Source organism: Brassica napus, chromosome C1 (genome assembly GCF_020379485.1).
Source record: "Brassica napus cultivar Da-Ae chromosome C1, Da-Ae, whole genome shotgun sequence".
NCBI lineage: Eukaryota > Viridiplantae > Streptophyta > Magnoliopsida > Brassicales > Brassicaceae > Brassica > Brassica napus.
In genome coordinates, this window is record NC_063444.1 from 18,580,603 (window position 1) to 18,598,077 (window position 17,475).

At 34.1% G+C, this 17,475-nt stretch overlaps 1 protein-coding gene and 1 long non-coding RNA gene across 5 annotated transcripts; both read right to left on the minus strand.

Moving 5' to 3' along the window:
• Window positions 1-2,628: 2,628 nt before the first annotated feature.
• On the minus strand, window positions 2,629-3,020 carry LOC125580290. Its single transcript, XR_007318057.1, has 3 exons — window positions 2,962-3,020; window positions 2,768-2,887; window positions 2,629-2,685 (listed from the first exon to the last, which is right to left on the minus strand). It is a non-coding gene; the product is annotated as an uncharacterized LOC125580290 (long non-coding RNA).
• Window positions 3,021-11,983: 8,963 nt separating this feature from the next.
• Window positions 11,984-17,207, minus strand: LOC106377124 (CSC1-like protein At4g15430). 4 transcript variants are annotated; one of them, XM_048745884.1, is made up of 13 exons: window positions 16,604-17,207; window positions 16,470-16,525; window positions 16,039-16,370; window positions 15,796-15,951; window positions 15,559-15,697; window positions 15,369-15,470; window positions 15,156-15,275; window positions 15,002-15,082; window positions 14,589-14,929; window positions 14,259-14,504; window positions 13,729-14,035; window positions 13,411-13,644; window positions 11,984-13,331 (listed from the first exon to the last, which is right to left on the minus strand). In XM_048745884.1, the coding sequence occupies exons 3-13, from the start codon at window positions 16,350-16,352 to the stop codon at window positions 13,101-13,103; spliced, it is 2,271 nt and encodes a 756-aa protein (XP_048601841.1). In that variant the 5' UTR covers window positions 16,353-16,370; window positions 16,470-16,525; window positions 16,604-17,207; the 3' UTR covers window positions 11,984-13,100. The 4 variants fall into 4 exon arrangements, with proteins under 4 accessions (XP_048601841.1, XP_048601838.1, XP_048601839.1 ...); XM_048745881.1 differs by having other exon boundaries at window positions 13,711-14,035; window positions 16,604-17,157; XM_048745882.1 differs by lacking the exon at window positions 16,470-16,525 and having other exon boundaries at window positions 13,711-14,035; window positions 16,039-16,374; window positions 16,604-17,157.
• Window positions 17,208-17,475: the final 268 nt, after the last annotated feature.

Consider the following 17,475-nt stretch of genomic DNA (forward strand, 5'->3'; position numbering starts at 1 on the left):
TCACACATCTTCTCTCAATTTCCTTCTCAAGTTCTTTTTTGAAACCAAGTTTCCTTCGACTTGTAAACAAGTTTTATAAAAAAAAATTATCTCATAATTTCTTTTTCTCAAAACACTTTTGAGTGATCACTTGATCAACATTTTGATCACACCTTTGAGAATTTTTTCATTCATTTACCTTTGAGAATTTTTTCATTCAAGCTCAGATTTTTTTTCCGAATTATTCTCAATTATTGTACTAATCTTTGTTATTATGTATTTTTTAAACCTATGTTTTAAATGTTATATTTTTATATGTTTTATTTAATAAATAATTTTTTTTATTAAAATAAATAATTTGTTTTAAGAACCCCTAATTAAGAAACTCCCATTGGACCGTTCAAAATGAGAGTTTCTTAACTAGAGTTCTTAATCCCACTTAAGTATATTTAAAATATTAAATAATCATTAAGAAATCCACTTAAGGATCATGGGATAATCATGCTCTAAGGATTATTTAATTGACTACACGACTATATTAAAAAAGATTCACATTTAATGATTGCAGAAATGTGAGAACATCATCAACTCTGTATAGTGATGGCTCTCAGAAACGGTAAAATATTGTTTTTTTTATTTTGTTTTTTTTTTAAATAATTAAACCGCTAGAAGATTAACGAAAATGAACCTCTCGTGAAGATATTTTTTTTAAAAAAATTTCGTTCATCTTTTTAACGTTTTGTTTTTGTTTTTACTTGTGAGAGTCTCAAGAAAAGTTTCCGTTGCGATTATGAACATTTTACATATAAAACGTTTGACTAAGCTTTTCATTTACGGTTTAGAACTTGGAGCCCTTCCACCTGTGCAGAAAAGAAGATATTTAATAAATAAAAAATTTAAAAATAATAAAAAAACTGAGGAAAGAGAGAATATGGTTCTCATTTGAGAGGTTTTTAGAAAATTTGTAGATAGGTGTCCAGTTTTAATAGCTGACATTCTTTTAAAAAAGAAAAAAATAACTGCATGAATAAAAACTATAAATAATAATATATAACAAGTTAGAAACTGTGGTGGGGTTTGTAACGGTTAATGTTGTTTTTAGGTTTATAATTTCATCTACAACAAGTCTGTATATGAAATTAATACATATGATATGTACATTATTTTTCATTCTATAAATATTGAAAGTAACGAATTTTATTGTTTGTGTAAAATTTCATTAATTCGACGCATTTTTGTTATTAAATGCCTTGCAGATTAATATTCACCACTACAAGAAAACAACGACATACTAAGGGAAAAAATCGTCGGTATGTCGTCGGAATAACATTATTCCGACGACATACCGACGAAATAAGTCTTCGGAAATAATTCCTCGGAAATTCATTTTTCCTCGGAATTTCCTCGGAAATTTCCGACGGAATTCCGAGGAAACAAATTTCCGAGGAAACTCCGAGGACCACCAGTTCGTCGGAAAGCTCCTCGAAATATACCGAGGAAGAATTTCCTCGGGATATTTCGATGGATTTTCCGATGGTCCAATCCTCGGAAGTTCCGACGAAATGTTCCTCGGAATTGTCATCGGGAATTTCCGAGGAACTGATCCCTCGGAAACTTCCGAGGAACGAGTCCCTCGGAATATTCCGAGGAACGAGTCCCTCAGTATATTCCGAGGAACATGTCCCTCGGTATATTCCGAGAGTTCATTTCCTCGGAATTTTTAAAAAAATTAATTTTTTTTTAAAAAATAAATTTTTTGAAATTTAAATTCGAAAATATAAAATTAAAATTAAAACTGAAAACATATTAGATAATATTCAAAGTTGTACAAATAAAAATAAAACATTCCGAGTTTTTGAAAAATAAAAACTACGGGTCTGGCACGTTCAGGAACACCTCGTTCGGGTACATCCTCTGCATCATCTCCATCATTTGCTGGTTCAGCCTCCTCTGTGCCTCATAGCCCGCCTGTTGAGCCGCCATCTGGGTCTCCAACAAAGATATGCGATCATCCTTGTCCTTCAACTGAGCCGTAAGTACTTCTGGATCAACAAAGGGCGGTGGTGCAGAAGAATGAGGAACCGACCGGGTGCGACGACCCAAGCCGACCAAACGTCTCTTCTTCTTTGGAACCGACTGAAATAGAAAATAGCCAAATTTAAATCAAGAAATAAATGAATTGAACTTTAAAAAGAAAAACTTACGGATTCAACGATTTCGTTGATTCGAACCCGGGACAAGTTGGTCGAAGCCGTCGAAGCGTCATCCTCGGTTTGAAGTTGAGACACTTCGTCTTGCACCTGAGTTTGGACCAGGGTGACCACTTCCCTCACAAGACCGTCATCAATCTGGCCGGTCTTCTTGTTGGTATACACCCTCTTCATTAGGGCGAGATCATCAACCGGCTCTCCTTCATTTTCTTCCGCCTTGAAAAAAACATAAATTAAACAAACATTAGAAATTAGAAGAAATGCAAAAAAAATAAAATTTCAAAACTTAAATAATTGAAGAAAAAGCGGCTGAACTTACCATGCGATCCCCCAGAGTGGCAATAGATTGAGCACCCAAGTTATGTCTGAAGATGCCATTCCCTTTACGGTCGCTCCTGCGGTTGGTGGAGTTGGTGGAAGAAGTTTCTTTCGTCTCTTCCTTATCCCAATGCGCACACAACTCCGTCCAGACCGTGTTGTTTATCGACTTTTGGACCTTTTAATAAAAAAAAATAGTTTAATAAATTAAAAAAAATAGTTTAATGAATTAAAAAATTGTTTAATAAATTAAAAACAACCTTGTTGATCTCCCACTTCTTCTTCCACTCGTGGATCTGCTTCCTGTAGTTGTCCATAACTTTATGGACGAAGTTGTGATAGACAAAGAGCGTCTCATCAGAATTCCAGTTGAATTCTTGCTGAAAAAAAAACAGAATTAGTATAAAATTTATATTAAAGATTAAAAATATAAGTAAAAAAAGAGAATAATTACCGCAAACTGACGAAACCACAGATGCTGCTTCTCGAAAGGGAAGTCAGTGAAAGTAGGATATCCCTTGTCGAGGGCCGAGTGCATCATACGGTTGATCCATGCGCTGATCCCGTTCCCGGATCGGTTGAACCTAATAAAAAGAACAAACGGTTAATAATGAATCAAATTTTAATGAAAAAAAAATATGTTTAATTACCATGTTTGACCCCGTCCATGTGGATACGGAGTGAGATAGGGAAGATGGTCACGACCGGGCTGTCGAACCAACTCCGTAACACTCATCACTCCCGGAGGACCCGGAGGAGCAGGAGCGGATGCAGCAGCGAGAGGAGCAGGAGCGGGTGCAGCAGAGGGAGATGTATGGTAGGAGCTGTGGGGCGAAGAGGAATCCTGAAAATGGCTGGAATCCCAAGACTGGCTCCCCGAACCACCACGACCACGACGCTGTCGAGGCCGAGTCTGATCATCATGAGACCTGTAAATTAAAAAAAAAATATTTAATAAATTTAGAAATATATAAATTAATTTTGTAAAAAAAAAATCCCAAATAATAGTTTTTAATCACAAAAAAAGTTTTATAGATATTTAAAATGTTTAATAAATATATAAAAATAGTTCTAATAAACAAAAAATAGTTTTAATAAATAAAAAATAGTTTAATAATTACAAAAAATAGTTTTAATAATATTAAAAATGTTTAGTAATATTAAAAATGTTTAATAAATATAGAAATTTATATAATATAAATATATATATATATATTTTTTTAAAAACAAAATCCCAAATAATAGTTTTTAATCACAAAAAAAGTTTTATAGATATTAAAAATGTTTTGTAAAATCCAAAAAATCGAATTTATATACAAAAAACGTTTTGTAAACTCCAAAAATCGAATTTATATACAACAATTGTTTTGTAAAATACAAAAATCGAATTTATACACTAAAATCGAATTTATACACAAAAATTGATTTTATAAATACAAAAAAATTAAAAAAATTATAAAAAAATTCTAAATCAATTCAACAAAACAAATTATTCAACCAAATCACAATTCTAAACCTATTATACAACCAAATCACAATCCTAACCAATCACCCTAACAAAAATCTATCAAATCTACACAAAAACCTAACAAATAGAACCTAAGAGAGTGGGATAGGGTCCTTACATGATTTGTGTAAGAGAAGGGGGAGATCGCCGGAGATATCGTCGGAGAGAAGGGGGAGATCGCCGGAGAGGAGGGAGAGGAGCCGCAAAGGAAGAAGAGAGAAATGGGGAAGAAGAAGCGGCTCGTGGTTATAAAACCTAGGGTCCGATGGATAGTTTCCGTCGGAATTTCCCCGGAATTCCAATTTCAATTTTCGCGAAATATTTGCCGGTTAAATGAAAATATTCCGAGGACATTCTGACGGATACTTAAATATCCGTCGGAATATTCTGGGGAAATACCGAGGAACTAGTGTTTGGGGTTTCAAAACATCGATTTTTTTTGCCGTATTTCATTTCTTATACAATTGTAATGCATACCATTGAGGTTTCTTTGTATATATGATCATAAACCATGAAATAACAAAATTTCAAAACGAATTGTAAGTATTCACTTTACCGTTCATTAAAGTGTATAAGTGTTTCTCTTATGTTGTGGGGATTTCGTTCATACAATCGGAAAAGTGTTTATTATAGGGTAAGGAACAAATTTTTGACTTCATAATCAGCCTAAGACACTTAATAAGGGTTATATAAGTGTTACTCAAACCGCAAAACAATGTTTTCGGTTTAAAAACCCTACTTCCTCGGAATTTCCTCGGAATATTCCGAGGGAATTCCGAGGAAACCCTTATCTTCCTCGGAATTTCGTCGGAATATTCTGAGGAAATACCGAGGAACTAGTGTTTGGGGCTTCAAAACATCGATTTTTTTGCCGTATTTCATTTCTTTTACAATTGTATTGCATACCATTGCTGGATTCTTTGTATAGATGATCATAAACCATGAAATAACAAAATTTCAAAAATAATTGTAAGTATTCCTTTTACTGTTTACTAAAGTGTATAAGTGTTTCTCTTATGTTGTGTGGTTTTCGTTCATGCAATCGTAAAAGTGTTTGTTATTAGGTAAAACACCAAAGTTTGACTTCATAATCTGGTTAAGACACTTAATGAAGGTTATATACGTGTTATTCAATCCGCAAAACGTTGTTTTCGGTTAAGAACCCCTAGTTCCTTGGAATTTCCTCGGAATATACCGAGGGAATTCCGAGGAAACCCTTATCTTCCTCAGAATTCCGTCGGAATATTCCGAGGAAATATACTCTATAATCAAATCCCTAAATCGACAAGGTCTATTCCGAGGAAATTCAGAGGAAAACCTAACTTCCCTCGGTATTTCCTCGGTATTTATATGAAAAAAAATGCTAGTCTATTCCGAGGATATTCCGAGGAAAACCTATCTTCCCTCGGAATTTCCTCGGTATTTCTATTAAAAAAAAAAAAGTCAATGCTAGTCTGTTTTCGAGTCATCAACACCAGGTGAATCTGAATCTGGATCTTGGTGAAACTCTCCAATCACTGGTTCATCCTCTACGTGAACGACGGCTTCCTCTCCGAAGTCGGTTAAATCGACTACAAGGACAACTCCCGCTAAATCTTCTGCTGCACTTAAGTTGCCGGATGTGCTTGGTTGTAGTGGGTCTTCCAGCTCAGAACTTCCCTGAACTCGGCCTCTCGGGTTGAGTCTTGTAACAGTAACTCATGGATCATCTATGTTCCTTACCCGGGGGTACTTGATATAACAAACCTGTAACATTAAAATAATTATTAGTAAAATTATAAATTAATACACATGATGATGAATCATTCTGAATAATTAATATTTAATTACCTGATCGGCGTGAGAAGCAAGAATGAAAGGATCATAATATTGCAGCTTTCGCCTCGAATTTATTGATGTAACACCAAATGCATCTGTTCTCACACCTCGATCTAGAGTGTTGTCGTGCCAATCACAATAGAAAACAATACAGCGCAATCCAACCATGCCCAGATACTTGATTTCCAAAATCTCATGTATTTGTCCGTAGTATACATCATCTCCTGATGCAGAACAAACGCCAGCATCATAAGTCGTACTCGAACGTCTCCTCTTCTGAGTTGTGAATGCATATCCTCGAGTACAAAATCTCGGATATGACTTCACAACAAAGTTTGGTCCAACGACCATCTCGCGTATCCAATCGTCAAATGTTTCACCTCTGGCCAAACCAGCAGACACCTATTAATAGCACATATATATGTTATATCAATAAATGTGAATATGTGATAAATGATATTTTAATTTGTTTAAAGCACTCACATAAATAAACATCCATCTAGCAAATTCTCTCTGCTTCATTTCTTCTAGTTCGTCCTCTGCGGCGTATCTATATTCGAACCGCTTTTCTGCCATGAAAATCATGTACATATGATGACAATAATGTAATTAATTAAGATTTAAATTTTAACTTGTTAAAATAAAAATTTGTAAGCTAATTTATTTACCTCTCATATTGAAGAACATCTTCGCAGTTGGTGAGCAAATATGTTTGCAAATATGTTTGCAAATGGCTGCGCTCCTGCTCAGTAAGTCAACGGTCCTTTGGTTTTCCGCTAAGTCGTCCAACGTCTGTGAAAATGTCTGGAACCGTAACATGATATGTTGCCTGTTCGCCTCTATCATCATGCCGAGCAGGTCTTCCGTTTTTGGTCTGAACTTCTGCTGGAAAGTAGTACTCGGTAAAGTTTGAAGTTTCTTCATTGATCATCTGTGCGACTATAGAACCTTCCACCCTACTTAAATTTTTCACCATCTTATTCAAATGAAACATATACCGCTCATACAGATACATCCATCTATACTGCACAGGACCACCAAGTTCCAATTCTCTTGCCAGGTGAATAATAAGATGCTCCATAACATCAAAAAATGAGGGAGGAAATATCTTCTCAAGGTTGCACTGAATCACGACTATGTTAGTCTTCAAATTTTCAATACCTTCAAGAGTCACTGATCTCGTGCATAAATCGCGGAAGAAACCACTTATCCCTGCAATTGCTTCATGAACATTTCGTGGTAATAGTTCCTTGAAAGCAAACGGAAGGAGGCGCTGCATCATTACATGGCAATCGTGGCTTTTCAAGCCAGTAAACTTTCCCTCCTTTCTGTCGATACAGTTACGCAAATTAGATGCGTAACCGTCTGGAAATTCCACATCGTTTGAAATCCAATCAAAGAACGCATCTTTTCCCTCTGCATCAAGTCGGTATATGGGAAAAGGAGCCCTACCATTCTCATCAACATGAAGTTCTGAACGAGCACATATATCGACTAAATCCAGTCTTGACTTCAAATTATCGTTTGTTTTACCTTGAACATTAAGGATCGTGTTCATGAGATTGTCAAAAAAGTTCTTCTCAATATGAATGACATCTAAATTATGCCTTAGCAGATGATCCTCCCAGTATGACAGATCTCAAAAAATACTTTTTTTGTGCCAGTTATGTAGGTCTCCAACAGCATCTACCGGAAAACGCTCATGTCCACCGACGTCTGGCGTCCTTTCTGCACCAAAATCTCTTAGTTATGTCTTCAAATCTTTCCCACAAATTTCAGGAGGTGGACTATCAAACACCCTCTTGTTCTTCGTAAACAAATTCCTACTCCTACGATATGGATGATCAGGTGGTAGGAATCTCCTGTGAAGTCAAACCAACACGTTTTCCTTCTGTGTTTTAGTTGGAAAGCATCAGTGTTATCTTGACAATATGAACATGATAGCTTTCCATGCGTTGTCCATCCATATAACATACCATATGCTGGAAAATCACTTATTGTCCACATTAGTACTGCCCGCATTTGAAAGTTTTCTTTACACGAAACATCGTATATTTCAGCACCTTGAGCCCATAGTTGTTGCAACTCATATATTTGTGGCTGAAGAAACACATCAAGTGATCTCTTAGGATGCTCTGGTCCGGGAACGAGAATCGAGAGAAACAAAAACTCTCTTCGCAAGCACAAGTTTGGGGGTAGGTTGTATGGTGTAAGAATGACTGGCCATAGAGAATACTGTCTTCCACTCTTGCCAAACGGGCTGAAACCATCAGTACATAATCCAAGGTAGACATTTCTTCTCTCATACGCAAAGTCGGGATACTTTGATTGGAAATGCTTCCACGCTTTTGCATCTGAAGGATGTCTGATCTCACCATCTGTTGAGTGCTTCGCATGCCATCTCATTGGTTGCGTTGTGCGTTCAGATAGATACAACCTCTGCAACCTTTCCGTCAAAGGCAAATACCACATCCTTTTATATGGCACTGGAACCCTTCCACTCGTATCTTTATAACGAGGCTTTCCACAAAATTTTCATGTAACCCACTGTTCATCCGCCCTCCAATAAATCATGCAGTTGTCGCTGCATACATCTATTACCTGATACGATAAACCAAGACCAACTACGAGTTTCTGAACCTCGTAGTATGAACCAGGAGCTACATTATCCTCGGGTAGAATACCTTTTACAAAATCAGCAATCGCATCCACACAGTCTTCAGCCAAATTATAATTTGTTTTAATGCCCATCAATCTTGTAGCAGATGCTAAAGCTGAATGACCATCTCTGCAACCTTCGAATAATGGTTGCTTTCCAGCATCCAACATATCATAAAATCTCCTAGCATGTGCATTGGGTAAATCTTCCCCTCTAAAATGATCATTTACCATCTGCTCAGCACCTACACCATAATCTACATCCGTTCTAATTGGTTCTTCTAATCTAACCGCTGGCTGAGGTTCGCTAGTACTACCATGTTCATAATCAGTTTCCCCATGATGATACCAAATTTTGTAACTTCGTGTAAACCCACTCAAATATAGATGAATCCAAACATCCCACTCTTTAATAACCTTTCTATTTTTACAATTCTTAACATACCTGTTTTTGCTTCCGGTTGTCGGTGAACTAACCCCATGAATTCGGTTATACCTCGTTGGTATTCTTCCGTAAGCAATCTCGTGTTCGGATCCAAATGAGGTCGATCGATCCAAGAACGAAAATAATTTGAAGAAGACATGTTTTTTATGAATCAAATTCGTGTGTAAAGAGAGTAAGAGAGAGGATTAAGATATGGAGTGAATGAAGAGGAAGAGGGGTGCTTGTATTTATAGTTGAAATCCTGTCGACAGACCGAGGAAATTCCGACAGAATTCCGACGCTAACGGCTAGTTCGTCGGAATTTCCTCGGAATTTTTAAAATCCCCCAACGGCTCTCTAACGGCTATTATATATCCTCGGAATTCATCGGTTTTTTCCGAGGAATACAGTTTTTCTAGGTATTCCATAAGAATATTCCGACGGATTAATATTTCTTCGGAATTCCGTCGGTATATTCCGAGGAAATTCCGAGAAAACCAAATTTTGTGTTTCCTCAGAATATCCTCGGGATATTCCGAGGATTTCATTTTCCGTCGGAATGTCCGTCAGAATACCGTTGTTTTCTTGTAGTGCACGTTCACAACTTGATATCTTTGAGATCATGTTAATAATTTTCTAATCAAATTAAAAAAATTATACGTAAATATCTTTCAAATTAAATTAAGATTAAGAGAAACGAGAGTGGTCAGTAAGGTGAGCGGTGCTGACAGAGAAAAAAAAAACAAAAAAGTAAGATGTGGTGCGGTAGAGAAAGTGAGTGAGTAGGTCCGAATAAACGTTTTGGCGAATCTATAAATAAAGAACAAAACCAGCGCATCCGTGTGGGTATTAATTTTTATGATATATATTTTACATAATTAGAATTTTTATAGTTAATTATATATTTAAATGTTCATATATACTAATTATTTTAAATATAACAATTTGATAGTTTTTATGCTGTAAGTTAATTGATTATTTCAAATCATCACATATATTTGATTTTTTTTAATATATATATTTTAAAATTATTTTTTATTCAATTATTATGATCATGAACCGTAATTCAAAGCGCTATATTTCCTTTATCAATATTTTTTATGTTTATTCATTTAAGATAATAACTATATATATATAAAAAGTTTAAGATAATTTTATTTTATACATGAATTATCTAATTTACTAATGTTAACCCATTCTACCAACATATTATATTTCTATCATAATTTTTTAATGGTTGTGAAAATAAAATATATTAATTTATCAGTTTAAAATAATTTTACCATATTTAGTTAAATACAATGTTTTATTTTCAAATGATATATATAACTATAAAATAGTAAAATTTGATATAACTTTTTTCATTTTATAAAAGATAACTTAGTCTATATATATATATTAATATATAATAACATTAATTTCATTATTAATTACAAAATTAGTGAAAATATTTATATACAATTTTTGATGATTAAGATATTGTTATAATGTTTTTCAACACATTTGTTTAAAAAATAAAATATATATATATTTATATTTTAAATTAAAAGATATCAAATTATATTATGATTTAAGTAGTTAAATGATTATATATTAGCATTAAGGAAATACATTTAATAAAAAATTTAAATGAAGATCCAAATAAAAATATCACGCATGAATCAAGGTGAGTATGTTAACCAATCCGGGTTTTTATGAGTCGATGTTATATTAGGAATGATATATTATTAATCAATATTATTAGTAAAAAATGAAAGATAACTGACTTCTATTTAATTATACTATCTATAAATCCAATGGATCATTTATTGTTTAAATCCAATTATTGATAGCCCAATAAAAAATTTTGGTAGGCCCAAAATTTAAATGATAAGATTAGAAATTAAATGTAATATGACTTTTAAGGAATATGTCCATTAGGTCCATTTTTAAAAAAATCATACATAAATCAATGTTGTTACTTTTGTTTTAATATAAAACTAGATTTCGATCCGCACAACCGTGCGGGTGTTTATTTTCATTTTATATACATAAATATTTTTTTACATCATTTATGGTATATATATATATATTTTAAAAATTAATATATGCATTAAAAACATATTACATATTATTTTTGTATTAAATTTATATTCAGTTTTGACCCAACGACCTTCAAAAGTAAGTTTTCTATTAGCAATATTTTTACATTTATTTATTTCAGATAATATATTATTATATATACAAAAGTTTAAGATATGTCAATTTTTATACATGTATTATATAGTTTTTGAATGTTAAGTCGTTATATCATCGTATTATATTTTTAGCATAAATATTTTATATTTATAAAAACTGTTTTTACAAATTTATCAATTTAATATAATGTTATCATATTTAGTTCAATATACTAATCTCATTTAATATGAACTATTATTATTATAAAATAATAAAAAGGTAATTTTTTATTTTATAAATGATAACTAAATATATATATATATATATATATATATATATATATATATATATATATTAATGCATAATAATAGTTCATTGCTAAGTACGAAATTAGTTGAAATATTTACATAAATTTTTTGAAAATTAAGATAATGTTATAATATTTTCAAAAGATTTGTTAAAAAAATTATATATATATATATATATATATATATATATATATATATTTATTTATTTTTATATTTAAAATAAAAAGATATCATGCATAAATGATTTGTATTATTAACTTTGATGAAATACATGTTAATTTATATACGTGTATTATATAGTTTTCTAATATTAACACTGTTACCTACATATTACATTTCGAATATAAATACTTATAAAAAATAAAATATATAAATTTAACAATTTAATATAATTTAATCATATTTAGCACAATATAATAATTAATAATTTCTCTTAAAATGATTGATTATGATTATATAATTGATAAAATGATAGAATTTATATTTTTAATATTCTAAAATATATTAATGTATAATATTATTTCATAACTAATTTCGAAATTAATAAAAATATTTACATATAATTTTTGAAAATTAAGATCTTGTTAAAATCTTTTAAACAGACTTGTTAAAACTTTTAAAATATATATCTAATCTATTAAAACAGGAGTACAAAAATAAATTCACCCTGACTTTTCCCTAATAATTACGTTCTCATGCCACTGATTTAATAAACTGTCGTTTTATACTATTCCTAAAACAACTAAAGAAATTCACGGCGCTTACCCTTAAATACATTGTACCTAATCCGACTGAACCAAATTAACGTCATTCTCTCCTGCATACCTTGGTTTATCTTCGTCTACATAATCAAAACCAATTGTATAAATACATAACCACTTAATTGTAAAAATACTTAACCACATAATTGTAAAATTATGTGGATCTCTCTGCAAAATTATTTTTACTATCCATTTTACAACTTTCAACATAAAAAATTCACTACCAAATAAATAATTGTAAAAAGAACATCACTGAACCAGATTATATGTGTAACATGAAGTAATAGAATTTTGAAATTTATCCGGTTTAGTATATAGTTGTAAAAAGAATTTCGAAAACTTATTTTTATAAAAATAGAAAAATCATTTGTTCAATGCAATACGCAAGTCTGGTCAATCTCCCGACATATTTCAGTTCAATGCTCTCATCAGTGGTCTCATAAAAAATGGGAAGCTGGATGACGCAAAGAGACTCTTTGATGAAATCCAGAACATGGGATTGGTGGCAGATGTGGTAACGTACAATATAGTTATCGATTCCCTCTGCAAACATGAGATGCTATCAGAAGCCAGAGCATTGTTCTATGAATTAGAATCAAAGGGTTGTTCACCCGATTCTGTTATGTTCAACACCGTTATAACTGGCTTCCTTCAACTGAACAAGGTTAAAGATGCTGTCCCGCTTCTTGAGAGCATGCTCGATAGGAAATTCACCCCAGACATTGGGGTTAAACACAGACTGCATCGAGTTCTTGCTCGTCCTGATGCTCGTAAAGCCCTTCAGCCACTTCTAGACACTTACGGGGAGAACATTTTCGAGTGAGATCATTGTAATCATAGTTAGCAGTGTCCCGTAATGTTTCTTCATATGGTGTTTCTTTTTCTTGCATTTAATACAAGTGTTACTATGTACATAGAACATGAAAGAATTACCATTAACGGTAGAAAAGAGCAAAAGCATCAAGGTGAATAAGGGCAGCTATGTTTGCTGCTAGGCAAAGGAGTGTTCCTCCATGAGCCACGCTTAGTGGCAACTAGCTCCGGTGTCTTATCAGGCTTCTCCACGGCCATCTCTAGCTCTAGGTCTTCTCCCACCCTAAACTCCGGGTGGGCATACGCATTTCTAAAGAAAGCCTTGAGGTTAAGGTTTGGCTCACGTGTGCGTTCCAGTGTATCTTTGATCATGGCTTCCTGATACAACAAAATGTAAAAAGATATCACTTAAAGCTACTACATATCTCAGTATGTTTAGTGTTTTTTTTTTACTAGCCTGTAAAGAGTATCTGACAAAAGCAGGTTGGTAACGGCATTTGCAGTGCATGTGGAACCCAATGGTCAACACCGGAAGCACAAGAAGAAAAGGAGTTGACTTAGAAGCTTGTTTGGTACTTAGAAGACCCGTCAAGAGCAGCTGAGAAACTATCAGTGCGGTCACGACACGCCTGTGAACGTCAGGCCAGAACTTCCCTGCGCTCTCATAATTTTGGTTATACACATTTATAACCTGCAAAATGAATTCTTCGTTATTACTTCCAACTCTGGAGGAAAGAAGGATTCAGTTATATCTCACTTGATGACGGTACACTACATAAGCCAGGGCGAAGAAGAGGATGATAAAAGGAAGAAGGATGGGGCTAACTGCTGCGTAAACAAGACCAAGAAGGAAGTAGAGTTGTATTTGAGGTTCACCAGTGTTGAATCCTATGGTTCCAGCATCAGTTGCTTCTTCCCTATCATTCTCGGTTCTCACGAGGAAAGAGTTCTTTAGATGATAGATTATTAGCGGCTTCAACCTCAGTATCTCTCCAGCAACACCTGCCCATCCATCCACCATTATGTATGTTATGAAGAAGGTCGCTTTCATTGGAATCGAGACGCCTATTGTCTTCGGAATACTGCAAAAAAAAAAAAAATCAGTATAAATATTGACAACTTCCCGGTGAATACTAGGAGGTACGGGCTGAAACTCATAATCCTCTAATTCCGAAACCATAACATGTAATATTACTTTCGTCCCAGCGATCACTCGAACCGGAGACCTCTAACACAATGGTCAAGGAACCTATCCAGTTGAGCTAACTACCTCTGGTCAAATGGGAGAGTTGTTAAAGAGCATACTCGTTTGCAGACTGGTTGAGGAAGCGGTTGAGCTGTTGAAACGCAGTCCCGGTGACTATGCTTCCTAAGAAAACATTGATGAACTGAAACATGTAGAATCTACTAGCTGCTCTTCTTTCTAATGAAGATGTGCTGACAAAACCTTCGAATTTCGACATTTGCATCAATATTCTTGGGAGGAACATGAGGAATATCTTCAATGCAATCCCTGGAAGGAAGCCTTGGATGATGGACTTGAAAAATTTCCTGTCCAAAAACACGGAAAAAAACGGTAAGAAATTCTTATCAAGTGAACAAAACAGGTCCTGTTTTGTTAGACATTAAACATACACTTCTATAAGGGGCTTCAAGAAGGGAAAAGCCTTCTCTATGCCTTCGATGTTGGCGAGTGACTGTACAAATGCTATCGGGATCATGAAGAAGAAGGTGAGGAAGAAGTATGCGATTGCCACTATGATCCTTCTTATCTTAAGGTCGACGTATGGCAATGCCAGATTGTCATAGTAGATGTCACGTGGCTCTGCAGCCCATTCGGTTAGCCACTCTGTTGGGTCTCTTGACTGTTCAGTTTGAGCACAAACCGCTGCTCCCCAACGGCTCTTGAAAGATACAAAAGCTGCAGGGACTATAGACTTTGTCCCTGTCCTTAACCTCTGCTTCTCCTCACTTATCTGAAACATTCCAAAGTGAGTTTTGATTAAATGTTTTCAAATGAAATAGCATAGTAGAGATGAACGCTCTACTTCTCTCGTTAGACTCTCCACCATGGACGTGTAGTACTTGATTCCATCAACTTGTTCACCGCAACAGCCAAGAAACCCCATCTGCTTTCAGACATTGAAAAGAGTCATAAAGAGAAACAACAAAGAAGATTTTTTCAAATGTGAGTTTACTTACCTTTATTATTGGCCTTTTAGATTGGGTTCTCATGTGTTTGTTGATATTGTAATCGAGCAGATTCTGCATTTGTTTCCTCTTCTGAACCAACTCTGAGAGTTTTGTTGAGTCGTGGACTGCCTGAGTTAAAAGCAGATCAAGAATCGTCAAACTCAGAAATCAAGTCAGAGATAGATAGATAGATAATATCAGAACATCCAAAGATGACTTTACCTGGTAAGTGAGGTAGTGATCAGGATGGTTGACCTTGAAGAAATGTTCAACAAGTTCACAGATTGATTCATGAGGGTCTGTAGGAATGTTTCTCACAAGAACCTAACATTAATCAAAAAAAATTCAGCTTTGGAAGGGAGTGATGATTCTATCAGAAAGCACAAACTCAATGAGTGATTCGATTCATTACAGTAAACTGGTTAGGTCTTCTTTCGTCATTAGCAAGAAACTGTAGCCTCATCAAAGCTATATTCTGGTACTCTCTTTTCAGCATAAAGCATGTCCAGAAGGTGATGGCATAAGCCATACACAAATGCACCCAAAATCTACTGGAACGTAAAGACAAAATGAAATTACCATTATTCATCATTACACTATTGGTAACAAAGAAAAAAGCCACCAAACTTGGAGAAGCATCTCTTCTTACCTGCCTGATCCATTTGGTATATTCGATAAAGAAAGTTTATCGATATCACTGTAACTTATATTAGTGTGTTTTAACCGATCCAGTCCCTTATTTGTCCAGTTAACAGGGACCATTGCTGTAAAAGCAACACAAGCTATGGGGAAAAAGATCTTTAGCCTGCAATTTTAAGACACCATGGCGTCAAGAAAAAGAGCTTAGGATAAAATAAAAAAAAAGGGCTTTGGAGATTATATATATAAATACCCAAGTAAGTAGATCCTCAAGTAGACAACAGAATCTAGTCCTGCGTGATGGACAAGCTCAGGTTCTGGCATTTTAAGTGCTTCAGGCATCCAGTTGAGGAATCGAACATATGACCTAAAGTCCAAGTTGATAAACTTGCTTCCAAAGCCACCGGTTTGTATAGAGCTACTTCTTAGGCCCTTGAGATACCATTTAGGGAAATAGACTCTGTCGTTTACTGGTTGAATCCTGAGTATTGCAAAAGCTAGCAAGAACGCAATTGCTGTGACTATGTTGATTGCTGCTGCTACTCCAATATCGTTTATTGAAGCCATGAGTAATGCTGTCTTTATCTTCCTGAAAGACAACAACAAAGAAAGAAACACACAGATTCAGACAAACTTTGAGAGTCGGTGTAAGAAAAGTCAAAACGAAAAAAAAAAATCTAAAACTTTCTTTGTTTATGCTCTACTCAAGAGTGAACATCCAAGCAGAAACAAGAAACCATCTGTCACAGTCACAAAGAACACTGAAGAAATCAGCTTTAGTAAAAAAGAAGAAAGGAAACAAGATTCACTTTTATTACCTTCTAGAAGAGCAAAAAGACAAAGCTTCCTTGTTCTGTAAGTAGGAACTGAGCTCAAGAAGAAGAAGAAGAAAGGTTGTATTTGTGGAGATTCAATGGGAAAGATGAGAAGTTTTCTTAGCGGGTTTTGAGGAAATATGTCAGAAAATACATTCCACTAAAGATTACTGCAAATTTATCGTTTGAAATCCGTGAAGGCAAAGTACTGTTTGCTCACTTGGCAAAACGTGAGCCTTCTGTATTTATTTATTACACGAGTAAAGAAGAAAGGGAAGATGCTGTTCAGAAAGAAAGAAAGAGACCGACGAGTAAATTAAAACCGTGACTAAAGAAAATGACAAGGAAATATTAGAGGTAGGCACCAATTAAATCGGAGTGTGTCTTTTGGAATTGTCTCCCAACGTTTCTTTTCCGTTTTTTAACAATAATAGATTTGAATTGATTTTGTGTTTCCTTTTTTCGTTATGTCCAGTGCATAAAACTAGTGGCTCTGATTATTTTATTGGCTTTAAAAATATTTATCTTCGGCATATTATCTTAGATTATATTGGATCAATTATTCATTGGAAAATTAGGTGAGATAACCAACAAAAAAAAACTATAATTCATCAACTAACTAAAATCACACCCTCTCTCTTCTTGTCTCTTTCTACCTTCTTTCTACAAAAATATTTTTCTTTCTTAAAAATTATCTTACAAATAAATTCTTTTTCATTTCAACTGAATTTATAAGATTTCGATATCTGTAAAATTTCAAAAGAGAGTAAATCGTATACAATAAAGGAGACTTTAGTCTCTCCTTATGAAGCCACATCATCAAAGAGGGGTGGACATTTCACGACACGTGTCGCCACACCAAGCATCCTTGCGAT

Excerpts from the sequence above, each read along its gene's own strand:
- LOC106377124 (XM_048745882.1), bottom strand. The coding sequence starts at position 16,352 with ATGGCTTCAATAAACGATATTGGAGTAGCAGCAGCAATCAACATAGTC. Across the intron at positions 15,276-15,368 it reads ATCACTACCTCACTTACCAG|GCAGTCCACGACTCAACAAA; the intron begins GTAAAGTCATCT and ends CTTTTAACTCAG. Across the intron at positions 14,505-14,588 it reads TTGAAGCCCCTTATAGAAGT|GAAATTTTTCAAGTCCATCA; the intron begins GTATGTTTAATG and ends GTTTTTGGACAG.